The 14,725-nt window shown below is 38.6% G+C and overlaps 1 protein-coding gene across 1 annotated transcript in view; it reads left to right on the top strand.

Moving 5' to 3' along the window:
- The window catches only part of IL1RAP (interleukin 1 receptor accessory protein), a 145,596-nt gene that overhangs the window by 48,526 nt on the left and 82,345 nt on the right, over positions 1–14,725 (top strand). Inside the window, exon 2 of the mRNA XM_055568706.1 lies at positions 11,363–11,427. Coding sequence (XP_055424681.1) covers positions 11,364–11,427 — 64 coding nt within the window. The 5' untranslated portion in view covers position 11,363. The remainder of the gene's footprint in view (positions 1–11,362; positions 11,428–14,725) is intronic.

Genomic DNA, 14,725 nt, shown 5'->3' with positions numbered 1-14,725 from the left:
TTCCAGTAGTCATGTATTGATTTGAGAGCTGGACTATAAAGAAAGCTGAGCACTGAAAATCTGATGCTTTTGAACTATGGTGTTGGAGAAGACTTTCGAGAGTCCCTTCAATTGCAAGAGATCAAACCAGTCAGTCCTAAAGGAAATCAGTCATGAATATTCATTGGAAAGACTGATGCTGAAGCTGAAGCTCCAGTACTTTGGCCACCTGATGTGAACAGCTGACTCATTGGAAAACATCACGAGGCTGGGAAAAATTGAAGGTAGGAGGAGAAAGGGATGACAGAGGATGAGATGGGTGTATGGCATCACTGACTCGATGGACATGAGTTTGAGTAAGCTCTGGGAGTTGGTGATGGACAGGGAAGCTTGACGTACTGCAGTCCATGGGGTCACAAAGAGTAAGACATGACTGAGAAACTGAACTGTAGGCTGAAGATTTCTCCAGTTCTTTGATGCAACTGGCATTCCATGGGATGTTTCTACATTTATCTTTCAACATCAGAGGCCTATAGCATTCTTCTCTTACTTCCCATTTCTTTGGCTCATCCTTTGCTACATTTCTCTGACTTTAGCCAGAAAAAGTTGTCTGGCTTTTAAGGGCTCATAATGCAGAGTTCCAAAGAATAGCAAGCAGAGATAAGAAAGCCTTCCTCAGTGATCAGTGCAAAGAAATAGAGGGAAACAATAGAATGGGAAAGACTAGAGATCTCTTCAAGAAAATTAGAGATACCAAGGGAACATTTCATGCAAAGATGGGCTCATTAAAGAACGTAAATGATATGGATCTAACAAAAGCAGAAGATACTAAGAGGAGGTGGCAAGAATACACAGAAGAACTGTAAAAAAAGATCTTCATGACCCAGATAATCATGATGGTGTGATCACTCACCTAGAGCCAGACATCCTGGAAGGTGAAGTCAAGTGGGCCTTAGGAAGCATCACTACGAACAAAGCTAGTGGAGGTAATGGAATTCCAATTGAGCTATTTCAAATCCTAAAAGATGATGCTGTGAAAGTGCCACACTCAATATGCCAGCAAATTTGGAAAACTCAGCAGTGGCCACAGGACTAGAAAAGGTCAGTTTTCATTCCAATCCAAAAGAAAGGCAATGCCAAAGAATGCTCAAACTACCACAGAATTGCACTCATCTCACACACTAGTAAAGTAATGCTCAAAATTCTCCAAGTCATCGCAGCACTGTTTATAATAGCCAGGACATGGAAGCAACCTAGATGTCCATCAGCAGATGAATGGATAAGAAAGCTGTGGTACATATACACAATGGAGTATTACTCAGCCATTAAAAAGAATACATTTGAATCAGTTCTAATGAGGTGGATGAAACTGGAGCCTATTATACAGAGTGAAGTAAGCCAGAAAGAAAAACACCAATACAGTATACTAATGCATATATATGGAATTTAGAAAGATGGTAACAATAACTCTGTGTACGAGACAGCAAAAGAGACACTGATGTATAGAACAGTCTTATGGACTCTGAGAGAGAGGGAGAGGGTGGGAAGATTTGGGAGAATGGCATTGAAACATGTAAAATATCATGTATGAAACGAGTTGCCAGTCCAGGTTCGATGCACGATACTGGATGCTTGGGGCTGGTGCACTGGGACGACCCAGAGGGATGGAATGGGGAGGGAGGAGGGATGAGGGTTCAGGATGGGGAACACATGTATATCTGTGGCGGATTCATTTTGATATTTGGCAAAACTAATACAATTATGTAAAGTTTAAAAATAAAATAAAATTAAAAAAAAATTCTCCAAGTCAGGCTTCAGCAATACGTGAAATGTCAACTTTCAGATATTCAAGCTGGTTTTAGAAAAGGCAGAGGAATCAGAGATCAAATTGCCAACATCCGCTGGATCATTAAAAAAGCAAGAGAGTTCCAGAAAAAACATCTATTTCTGCTTTACTGACAATGTCAAAGCCTTTGACTGTGTGGAACACAGTAAACTATAGAAAATTCTGAAAGAGATGGGAATACCAGACCACCTGACCTGGCTCTTGAGAAACCTATATGCAGGTCAGGAAGCAACAGTTAGAACTGGACATGGTACAACAGACTGGTTCCAAATAGGAAAAGGAGTACATCAAGGCTGTATATTGTCACCCTGCTTATTTAACTTATATGCAGAGTACATCATGCAAAATGTCAGGCTAGATGAAACATATGCTGGAATCAAGATTGCTGGGAGAAATATCAATAACCTCAGATATGCAGATGATACCACCCTATGGCAGAAAGTGAAGAAGAACTAAAGAGCCTCTTGATGAAAGTGAAAGAGGAGAGTGAAAAAGTTGGCTTAAAGATCAACATTCAGACAACTAAGATCATGGCATCTGGTCCCATCACTTCATGGCAAAGAGATAGGGAAACAGTGAAAAGAGTGGCTGATTTTTATTTATTTTTTTTGAGGGGGCTCCAAAATCACTGCAGATGGTGACTGCAGCCAGGAAGTTAAAAGACATTTACTCCTTGGAAGGAAAGTTATGACCAACCTAGACAACATATTAAAAAGCAGAGACAATTTAAATTGAAAAAAAAAAAAAAGCAGAGACATTACTTTGCCAACAAAGGTCTGTCTAGTTAAGTTCTTCCAGTCTATGGTTTTTCCAGTAGTTATGTATGGATGTGAGAGTTGGATTATAAAGAAATCTGAGCACCACAGAATTGATGCTTTTGAACTGTGGTGTTGAAGAAGACTCTTGAGAGTCCCTTGGACTGCAAGGAGATCCAGCCAGTCCATCCTATAGGAGATTAATCTTGAATGTTCATTGGAAGGAGTGATGTTGAAGCTGAAACTCCAATACTTTGGCCACCTGTTGTGAAGAACTGACTCATTTGAAAAGACCTTGATGCTTGGAAAGATTTAAGGCATGAGAAGAGGGGATGAGAGAGGATGAGATGGTTGGATGGCATCACCGACTCAATGTACATTAGTTTGGGTAAACTCTGGGCATGCTGATGGACAGGGAGGCCTGGTGTGCTGCAGTGTATGGGGTCACAAACAGTCGGACACGACTGAGTGACTGAACTGAACTGAATGGTTAGATCAAGCCCGTGTGAATAATCCAATATAATCTCTCTATTTTAAGCTCTATAATCTTAATTACATTTGTAAAGTTACTTTTGCCAAGTTAAGTAACATCATGGGTTCCAGAGATTAGGGCATGAAGTCCATCTTGACAACCAAGTATTTAGTTTCTTTGGTTTCTTATCAATGTTTTGTAAATTTCAGCATACAGATTTTACATATGTTTGATCAAGCTTTTCAGCTGAACATTTTAGTTTTTCTTTGAGTTATTGTAACCAGTATTAAAAAAATCTTTATAATTGTTTATTGCTAGTTTATAGTAATATGTTTAATTTTTGTGCGTTGACTACACATTCTGTAATCTTGCTAACCATATTTAGTTCTATTTATAAATAGATTCCTTAGGACTCTCTATGTTGAAAATCATGTCATCTGTGTATAGCCCTATTGCATGGGTAAGACTTCTAGAATGATGTTGAATAGTACAAGGAATATCCTTTCCTTGCTCCTTAAAGCATTCAGTCTTTTAACATTAGATGTAATGGCTGTAGGTTTTTTATTAGATGCTCTTTTGCTATTTGAGTAAGTTCCCTCCTATACTTAGGTTCCTGAGAATTTGTATCATGAATCAGTATTGAATTTGGTCAAGTACTGTTCCTGCATCAATTGATATGATGATGTGGTTTTGCTTCTTTAAATCTGTGAAAATACTGAAACCAATCTTGAATTCCTGGGATAAACTCTGCTTGATTGTAGAATATCTGTAAATTTGTTTTCTTGTGCTCTCTATGGTAGGTTTTGTAATGAGAGTAATATTGATGCCATTAAATGAAATGGAACAGTTTTGTCCTCTTTAATTTTCTGGAGGAAATTGTGTAGAATTGATGTTATTAATTCTTTAAATGTTTGGTAGAATTCACCAGTGAAACCACCAATGCTTAAATATTTATTTTTTGGAAGATTTCTACCTATACATGCAAGTTATTTTTAATAATTATCAGATTAGATCAGATCAGTCCCTCAGTCGTGTCTGACTCTTTGCGACCCCATGAATCGCAACACACCAGGCCTCCCTGTCCATCACCAACTCCCAGAGTTCACTCAGACTCACGTCCATCGAGTCAGTGATGCCATCCAGCCATCTCATCCTCTGTCGTTCCCTTCTCCTCCTGCCCCCAATCCCTCCCAGCATCAGAGTCTTTTCCAATGAGTCAACTCTTCGCATGAGGTGGCCAAAGTACGGGAGTTTCAGCTTTAGCATCATTCCTTCCAAAGAAATGCCAGGGCTGATCTCCTTCAGAATGGACTGGTTGGATCTCCTTGCAGTCCAAGGGACTCTCAAGAGTCTTCTCCAACACCACAGTTCAAAAGCATCAATTCTTTGGCGCTCAGCCTTCTCCACAGTCCAACTCTCACATCCATACATGACCACAGGAAAAACCATAGCCTTGACTAGACAAACCTTTGTTGGCAAAGTAATGTCTCTGCTTTTGAATATGCTATCTAGGTTGGTCATAACTTTTCTTCCAAGGAGTAAGCGTCTTTTAATTTCATGGCTGCAGTCACCATCTGCAGTGATTTTGGAGCCCAGAAAAATAAAGTCTGACACTGTTTCCACTGTTTCCCCATCTATTTCCCATGAAGTGATGAGACCGGATGCCATGATCTTCATTTTCTGAATGTTGAGCTTTAAGCCAACTTTTTCACTCTCCACTTTCACTTTCATCAAAAGGCTTTTTAGTTCCTCTTCACTTTCTGCCATAAGGGTGGTGTCATCTGCATATCTGAGGTTATTGTTATTTCTCGGGACAATGTTGGTTCCAGCTTGTGTTTCTTCCAGTCCAGCGTTTCTCATGATGTACTCTGCATATAAGTTAAATAAACAGGGTGACAATATACAGCCTTGACGAACTCCTTTTCCTATTTGGAACCAGTCTGTTGTTCCATGTCCAGTTCTAACTGTTGTTTCCTGACCTGCATACAAATTTCTCAAGAGGCAGATCAGGTGGTCTGGTATTCCCATCTCTTTCAGAATTTTCCACAGTTTATAATTATAGGACCATTCAAATTGTATTTTTAATTTTGGATGAACTTTGGTAACTTGTGGCTTTTTGAGATGTTGGTCCATTTTATCTAAATTGTGGCATTTGTGTGCATAGAGCTTTTAGTGTTGCCTTATTATAATTTTAATGCTGTGTAATCAGTAGTGAAATACTCTCTTTTATTCCTAATAGTGATACATGTTTTACTTTCATTGTTGATTCTCCTGGCTAAAGGTTTAGCAATTTTATTTTTCTTTTCAAGGAACCAGCTTTTGGCTTTGTTATTTTTTCTATGCATTTTATTATTTCTGGTCTAAAAATCTTTGAGCAAGAGAAAAAAGAGGCAACAAAGGAGGAGATGGCTGGATAACATCACCAACTCAATGGACATGAGTTGAGCAAATTCCAAAAGATAGTGAAGGACAGGGAAGCCTGGCATACTACAGTTCATGGGGTCTCAAAGAGTCTGACACAGCTTAGCGCCTGAACAACAACAGAAATCTTTATCTCCATTCTTTATTATTTCCCTCATTTTGCTTGCTTGGTTTAGTTTTCTCTTCTTTTTGTAGGTTCTTAAGGTAAATATTAGATTATTTTTTGGGATCTTTATTCTTTTCTTATTGTGAACTTTTAATACAGAAAATTATTCTCTAAGCACTGATTTAAGTGCATCCCATGCATTTTGGTATGCTGGATTTTCACTTTTGTTCAGTTCAAAATATTTTCTAATTTCCCTCAAGACTTTCTCTTTGTTCCATGTATTATTTAGAAGTATATATTTTAATTCCTGAATCTTTGGAGATTTTTTCATTTTATTTATTTATTTATAGTTATAGTTTAATTCTACGGTTAGAGAATATACTTTGAATTCCTTTACATTTGTTTAAGTTTGATTTATGGTGCATGATATTGTGGTGAATGCTTATGCATACTTGAAAAGAATGTGCCATTGCTTCCAATTTAGAGTCTTCAAAAAGTTGCTCCATGTACTCTCCCCAGGTTTATAGCTACATTCATTAAGAAAGACAAAGTGGAATATGCTTACTTCATTATACCCAGATTCAGAGCCCATTATGTTACTTTGCTGAAAGGTTTTGAAGCAAAACCTGCTCAAACGTTATCAGTATATTAGAAAAAGGAAAAGAAAGATCTAGATGGAATTCGGGCTTAAGGAAGTAATTGGGCTGCAGGGCTGATCCTGCATGTGGATGACCATCTAGGTTCTGTGACTTGGTGTTAATGTCCAAGTATTCAGTGGACAGGTCAAAGCATAGGGTATCTGTCAACCACAAATGAAGCAGATAAAGCTTCATGGTTAGATGAGGTTTATCCAGCTTAGAGTAAGATATTACAGGGGAAAAAAAATGCAGGCTCCTAGAACAGAGTGCTAATAAGAACCAAGTTGAAGGACCATGCCCCAACCAGGTTGCTGAGATTCAGAGAGTGGCTATGATCTGATTATGGAGCTGCATATGGAATTAAGGAAACTGATGTATGAATCTAGTCTGTGGTCTTATGAAATACTGTTGTATAGAAGGAAGCCTGAGCAAATGATGATTCAGAGATAATCTGAATTATTATCTAGGGGTAGATAGCCTAGTTTCAGCCTATCTCCTGGTCAGTGAGAAAATCCAGTGATCAGGGAAAACTCAGAGGTAAGGAAATTTTGAAGCTTAATGTCCCTAGAGAAGGCAGACACTGGAAAGATTAATTTACATGGATAGATGTTAAAGTGAATATGTAATAGCAATCTTTATTATCATGTTGATTACATAGAACTAAGTACATATTTGAAACTTCTTGCTAGGTGGTATAGACATTATACTAGGAAACAATGGCATTGAATATGAGATAAGTACTAATATCTAAGAGGGGAAGTGTGGAATGATCATATAGTAAACAAAATGCAGGGAAGGATGACTAGGAATTTATTGTATGTAGGTTCTAGTCATCTGAAGCAAAGGCAGAAGCTATTAAACCCCAGCACAATAATATAAAGCTAGGTTGTACTTCAGACCATGAGAAATCCTGCATTATTAGATAGATTCCTTTTCTTTTTTTTTTTTTTTTTTTTTTTTTTTTTTTTTAATTTTATTTTATTTTTAAACTTTACATAACTGTATTAGATTTGCCAAATATCAAAATGAATCCGCCACAGGTATACATGTGTTCCCCATCCTGAACCCTCCTCCCTCCTCCCTCCCCATTCCATCCCTCTGGGTCGTCCCAGTGCACCAGCCCCAAGCATCCAGTATCGTGCATCGAACCTGGACTGGCAACTCATTTCATACATGATATTGGGCCAAAGAACTAAATAGACATTTCTCCAAAGATTCCTTTTCTTTTCTGATTGTTTCTCCAGTCTAAAAATACCCAGACCCACTCTTCACAAGAAATAAGAATCAAAAGCATATTACTGGACTTCCCTGGTGGTCCAGTGGTTAAGATTCCAAGCTTCCACTGCAGGGGGTGCGGCAGGTTCAATCCCTGGTCTGGAAAGCTCTGCATGCTGCAGTGCAGCCAAAAAAAAAGGAAAAAAAAAATTGTATTACTTATAACAATAGTAAACTTCTGAGGCTGAATGCAAATCTATGTGAAATGAATCAATCTTCTCAGAAACATTTCAGATCATTGGTACCTTTAGTCGTTTAAAACCAGCCTGCACAATCATATTTTCTTTTCAGTCTGATTTATTCTGATTCATTACAAGGCAGGACTGACCCTGGATTTGTATTTGCACACATTATTTTAAGTTTACCTTGGTAACCTGACTCCTTGTTGCCTCCAGCATAATCCAGTTACTCCTGGGATTATCAATTTAGGCTCTCAATCACACACTAATTAGAATGTCTTCAAAGTGTTGCCATAGGAACTCAGCAGCTTATAAACAGGCGAATTGTGAAAGTAGAGAGGTGTGAGGCTTTTTTTTTTTTAATAGTCAAAAACAATTTGGGAGGTTAGAATCCTTTAGCATAGCTGAGTATTGGAACTGAGATTACTTTGCTTTATGCTGCTGCTGCTGCTGCTAAGTCGCTTCAGTCGTGTCCGACTCTGTGCGACCCCATAGGCTGCAGCCCACTAAGGCTCCCCTGTCCCTGGGATTCTCCAGGCAAGAACACTGGAGTGTGTTGCCATTTCCTTCTCCAATGCATGAAAGTGAAAAGTGAAAGTGAAGTCAAGTCGCTCAGTCATGTCCGACTCTTAGCAACCCCATGGACTGCAGCCCTCCAGGTTCCTCTGTCCATGGGATTTTCCAGGCAAGAGTACTGGAGTGGGGTGCCATAATTAAATGTCTACTTGCTCTCTGTTGACAAGGACTATACAGAATTATTAATTACTTTTGTTAATGTCTTGGATGAGGACATAGGTGGAATGTTCATCAAGTTTATGGATGACACAAAACTAGGAGCATAACAATTATTGTGATGATCGACTGAGAAATCGAACTGATTTCAAGACAGAATTTAGTGGCAATCCATCCAATATGTGCCTGGAGGAATGACCTCCATATAGCATAATTTGATCACCATATCATTCCTCTAGTCAGAAAATTTCAGTGATTCCCTCTTTGCTGTTTAAATTAATCCCAAGTTCTTAGCCTACTGTTCAATACCTTGCAATATTCTGATCCTAAAACCCCTTGCTTTCCACCAAAATCTTTTATAGTTCTTTTCCTAATACCCTGTGCTTGAGTCAAACTGAATTATTTATAGATGATTTCCTATTTATGTTCCATGCTTTCCTCTGAGCATTATTCTCCACTGAGTTTCTTTCCCCGACACTTTCCTTCTGCCTCAATTCTAAATTTCCAAACCACTTCTTTCAGTTTAAAGCTACCTCTTCTATTTAGTCTTCTTTGACTGCCTTAGCTAGAGTAATCCCTTTCTTTTGCTGATCTTCAATAACACTTATCAGCTCCTCTCTATTTTTATCACTTTACTTTGTATTGCAGCTACTTCTTGTACACACTTAAGTTTCTGTTAGACTCTGCTTAGTACTCAAACTTCCGTCTGATAAATCTTTGAACATCCTGTAGTGCCTCTGCATGTCTATTGTTCAAAGTTGATGGTGCTGAAGTGGTTTGCATGTGGTTTATTTCCTCTATGGAGGATAAGTGCCTTTAGAGAAGGCCCTACATCTTGCTTGAGAGAGGTCTCTGCAATTATAGGCTAGTGACTTGTAAACAGAAAGTGTTCAATATGTGTTTTATTGAATTAAAGAATGCTGATAGGAAAACTCCCTAAGGTAATGGTATAAGAATTAGAAGGGAATGGTGTTGTTAAGAAAGAGACATTTAATTTCTGAGATAAAATGTTGTTTAAGATATAATAAGCTCTCCTGTGATTTGTGTTGCTGTTGTTCAGTTCCCAAGTCATGTCTGACTCTTTGCAACCCCACGGACCTCATGCAAGTCCAGCATGCCAAGCTTCCCTGTCCCTCACCATCTCCTGTAGTTTGCCCAAGTTCATGTCCAATGAATTGGTGATGCCATCCAACCATCTCATCCTCTGTTGTACCTCCTGCCATCGATCTTTCCCAGCATCAGGATCTTTTCCAGTGAGTTGGCTCTTCATGTCAGGTGGCCAAAGTATTGAAGCTTCAGCTTCAGCATCAGTCCTTCCAAAGAGTATTCAGGGTTGATTTCCTTTAAGATTGACTGGTTTGATCTCCTTGCTTTCCAAGGGACTCTTATGTACAATCATGCTAAGAAAGAAGCACAATAGAGATTTTTGGTGATGTGTGGCCAATAGAGGTGACAAGTGTATGAAACTTGCATCCTCCTTTAAAATCACCACACATTCTGGATGGCTTGAACAATACTGGTCTATACCTTTTGTTTCAGTGTAGCACTCTTATAAATGTTCCATTTCAAATGCTGTTAGTAGGTCACCCTATTTATTAAATACTTCTATGGTTTTTAGACTACTGTGCTACTGTGAAACTTATGACATAGGCTGATATTTGGGATAATAGACGTAGTTTGTCAGGTGTGGATATACATCTCATCTCTGCAACCTACTAGAAATATGATCTGGACAAGTTACCAAGACCTCTGTAATTACCCCCATGTATCTGTTATGTTCAAAACAGAGAGTGGAGGTCCTCGATATGGAATTTCTCAATAATATTCAGGTGTCAGTACTTATAACCCCACAGAGGTTTTATCAGGGGCCAGATATGTGTAGAATAGTGGTGAAAGAAATAGTTAACAGAGTTGTTACACCTCTAGCCCTTCTGCATTAAAGATCACACAACCAAATAAAAGGGCATTGTTCTTGCTAGTGAACTGTTTCAGCTGGTTACCAACAGAAGGGCTAAACATCACAGAAACTAGAATCCAGCTTCATCATTTGTCTCTTGAGTAGGAAGAGTAGAGCAGGCACAGTAAGACATGAGAGTTATACATTTCCCTTTACTATAAATTCAGAGTATGGTGGACTGCAAACCAAGTCTGAATCTAGGATTTCTAGATTTTCTGTTCCTCACTAAGAAGAAAAAGTGTCTAGATAATAAAACATTTCCCAGTGGAAATAAACCAAGACAATATGATGAAGAGTAAGAAGAACAAACTTATCTGCCAGAAATTCAACTCTCGTGAAAAAAAAAATCTAAAAAAAATGTATTTTTAAGTAGGCAGAGTTCAGTGATTAAGAGACCATTCTAGAGCCAGGCTGTTGTAATTTAATCATTACCCTGCCACTTTCTGGGGCTTCCCAGGTGCCACAAGTGGTAAAGAATCTGCCTGCTAATGCAGGACACTCAAGAGATGAGTGTTTGATCCCTGGGTCTTCAGGAAGGTCCCCTGGAGAAGGGAATGGCAACCCACTCCAGTATTCTTGCCTGGAAAATTCCATGGACAGAGGAGCCTGGCAGACTACAGTCCATGTGGTTGCAAAGAGTTGGACGTGACTGAGCATGCACACGCTAGATGCACCAGTCACTCTTTTCTAGCCAAAGGATCTTTTATCTTATTTACACTTGTCTCAGTTTTCTTACCTGTAATATGGAGATATAAAAAAAGCCTATCTTCCTGGTTGATTCTGACAATATTAACATTGTAAAATTGTTATAATTTTATGATTGTGACATATTTTTATAAATATTAAAAAATGTGTAATTATAAATATAATTATATTTTTGTGTTAATATTGTAGAAGTCTTAAAACAGTTCCTAGTCGATAGTCAGCCTACATATGCATTAGTATTGTTTAAGCACTTGAGGGTAATAAGTACTCTCCTTGCCTTTGTATTTGTATTGACAGGATGGGACTTCTGTGGTGTGTAATGAGTCTGTACTTCTATGGGATCCTGCAAAGCGATGCCTCAGGTAAGTGAATGTCTCTTAACAATCTATTAAGATGCAGATAACACATAGAGTAATGTCATATGTCTGAAAATGGATTAAGAGACCATAATGTTGATTATTTCCATTGACTTCTGTGGTAATATAAAATCTTATATTTGACAGAATCATATAGTTTTGACGGTGGCAAGAACTACTGAAATATTTAGTCTTTATGGGACAAAGTACACTGGGAGGACTGGTTTGGTGTGTTTAATTATAGAAATTTGTCTTCGCCTTCACATCTAAGGCAACTAGTATTGTATTTCTTCCCCTTACCTCAGGTCCTCTGGGAAAAGAAATGACAGTGATAGTGGATGACTTCTGTTTTCCAAACTTGAGCCAGTGGCGGAGAAAGCCTTGGTGGTAACAGCCCATTGATACCTTATAAAAACAAATAAATAAAGATAGGGTTTTGCTCTGATGACTCCTGCAATGGAGGAGACACAAGAGACACAGGTTCAGTCCTTCAGTTGGGAAGATCCCCCGGAGAAGGAAATGACAGTCCATCTCAGTATTCTTGCCTGAAAAGTCCCATGGACAGAGGAGCCTGGAGACCTACAGTCCAAAGGGTCACAGAGAGTTGGACATGGCTGAGCAACTAAGCACACAGAGAGCACACACATAGGAAAGAAAGAACCTATCATTAGGTCATTCTTTCTTTGGATGTTGCTTCATAAGCATAAGAAGATGCAGCCAAAATATTTATTGAGTTTAAATAACCAAACTCACCTATCATGGAAATGGATTGTATGACATCAGAGTTACAGGGGACTTTAAAGTCTGTCTTTGTGGGTCTCATTTCATCTGTAGAAGTACTGCTCAGAACTATTTGATGGTACCTCTAACTAGTGATCATCTCATTTTGGCCCATTATGTCTTTGGACTAATCACATTATTAGAAAATTTTTAGCACATATAACTGAAATTTGTCTTTTGTCACATCCATACATTTCTTTGGTTCAACTGCTTGATTTAAATGGAAAATACCTCATCTCATGAGTCTCTAATTTTAATTCAAGGAACTGAGTTAACTTCATTTAAAGAAAAACATTCCCATGTATTATTTCCCTGATGATCATGTATCATACTTTGACTATCATTGCTTTGGAATTCTTCTTCTATGTGAGAGGCCAGCAGAGATGTTCAACAGGGGTCACTAAACCATGGCCATGTTCTCCCGTATATACCTTCAACTGTTCTTCATGTGGCATGGATTTGAGCCTTTCTACCATCTTGATTATTTTTCCTGTGTGTGTTTTGGTTTTGCTATACCACTTAAGGCATTTTATTGGAAACCAAAAATAGCACCAAAGGAGGGGTATAACTTGGACAGAGTACAGGTCAAAGCCAAGAGAAGGAGCGATAACTTCTAACCTTGTTGGCCCTTAGAGGCTTTACAGAGGAGAGGATACATTATAAGCAGGACTGATATTCAACTGGGATGCACTAGTATAGAGCTCTACTGCCTGTTTAAACCAGCATCTACCCTGCTTAACTGAGTGTCCCATTTGACTGGCCAGTTTCCTGATGTCCTGATTTTAAATATGCTGAGTATAACCCCTGATTGGAGTTTCTTATTTGATTTAGTTCTGTCCTTGAATGGTATCTTCTTAAGAGGCCTTCCTTAACCATCTTAACTAAAATAGCCCTGCCAATCACTCCAGTCCTCTATCCTTTTTTTTTTTCTTTTTTTATTCTTTTTTAAATTTTATTTTATTTTTAAACTTTACATAATTGTATTAGTTTTGCCAAACATCAAAATGAATCCACCACAGGTATACATATGTTCCCCATCCTGAACCCTCCTCCCTCCTCCCTCCCCATACCATCCCTCTGGGTCGTCCCAGGGCACCAGCCCCAAGCATCCAGTATCGTGCATCGAACCTGGACTGGCAACTCGTTTCATACATGATATTCTACATGTTTCAATGCCATTCTCCCAAATCCTCCCACCCTCTCCCTCTCCCACAGAGTCCATAAGACTGTTCTATACATCAGTGTCTCTTTTGCTGTCTCGTACACAGGGTTATTGTTACCATCTTTCTAAATTCCATATATATGCGTTAGTATACTGTATTGGTGTTTTTCTTTCTGGCTTACTTCACTCTGTATAATAGGCTCCAGTTTCATCCACCTCATTAGAACTGATTCAAATGTATTCTTTTTAATGGCTGAGTAATACTCCATTGTGTATATGTACCACAGCTTTCTTATCCATTCATCTGCTGATGGACATCTAGGTTGCTTCCATGTCCTGGCTATTATAAACAGTGCTGCGATGAACATTGGGGTACACGTGTCTGTTTCCCTTCTGGTTTCCTCAGTGTGTATGCCCAGCAGTGGGATTGCTGGATCATTAGGCAGTTCTATTTCCAGTTTTTGAAGGAATCGCCACACTGTTCTCCATAGTGGCTGTACTAGTTTGCATTCCCACCAACAGTGTAAGAGGGTTCCCTTTTCTCCACACCCTCTCCAGCATTTATTACTTGTAGACTTTTGGATTGCAGCCATTCTGACTGGTGTGAAATGGTACCTCATAGTGGTTTTGATTTGCATTTCTCTGATAATGAGTGATGTTGAGCATCTTTTCATGTGTTTGTTAGCCATCTGTACGTCTTCTTTGGAGAAATGTCTATTTAGTTCTTTGGCCCATTTTTTGATTGGGTCATTTATTTTTCTGGAGTTGAGCTGTAGGAGTTGCTTGTATATTCTCGAGATTAGTTGTTTGTCAGTTGCTTCATTTGCTATTATCTTCTCCCATTCTGAAGGCTGTCTTTTTACCTTGCTAATAGTTTCCTTTGATGTGCAGAAGCTTTTAAGGTTAATTAGGTCCCATTTGTTTATTTTTGCTTTTATTTCCAATATTCTGGGAGGTGGGTCATAGAGGATCCTGCTGTGATGTATGTCAGAGAGTGTTTTGCCTATGTTCTCCTCTAGGAGTTTTTATAGTTTCTGGTGTTACGTTGAGATCTTTAATCCATTTTGAGTTTATTTTTGTGTATGGTGTTAGAAAGTGTTCTAGTTTCATTCTTTTACAAGTGGTTGACCAGATTTCCCAGCACCACTTGTTAAAGAGATTGTCTTTAATCCATTGTATATCCTTGCCTCCTTTGTCAAAGATAAGGTTTCCATAGGTGTGTGGGTTTATCTCTGGGCTTTCTATTTTGTTCCATTGATCTATATTTCTGTCTTTGTGCCAGTACCATACTGTCTTGATAACTGTGGCTTTGTAGTAGAGCCTGAAGTCAGGTAGGTTGATTCTTCCAGTTCCTTCTTTAGT

The sequence above is a fragment of the Bubalus kerabau genome, chromosome 2 (assembly GCF_029407905.1).
Source record: "Bubalus kerabau isolate K-KA32 ecotype Philippines breed swamp buffalo chromosome 2, PCC_UOA_SB_1v2, whole genome shotgun sequence".
Taxonomy (NCBI): Eukaryota; Metazoa; Chordata; class Mammalia; order Artiodactyla; family Bovidae; genus Bubalus; species Bubalus kerabau.
The sequence above is the reverse complement of the archived record's forward strand: the minus strand, read 5'-3'. Positions and strand labels throughout refer to the sequence as shown.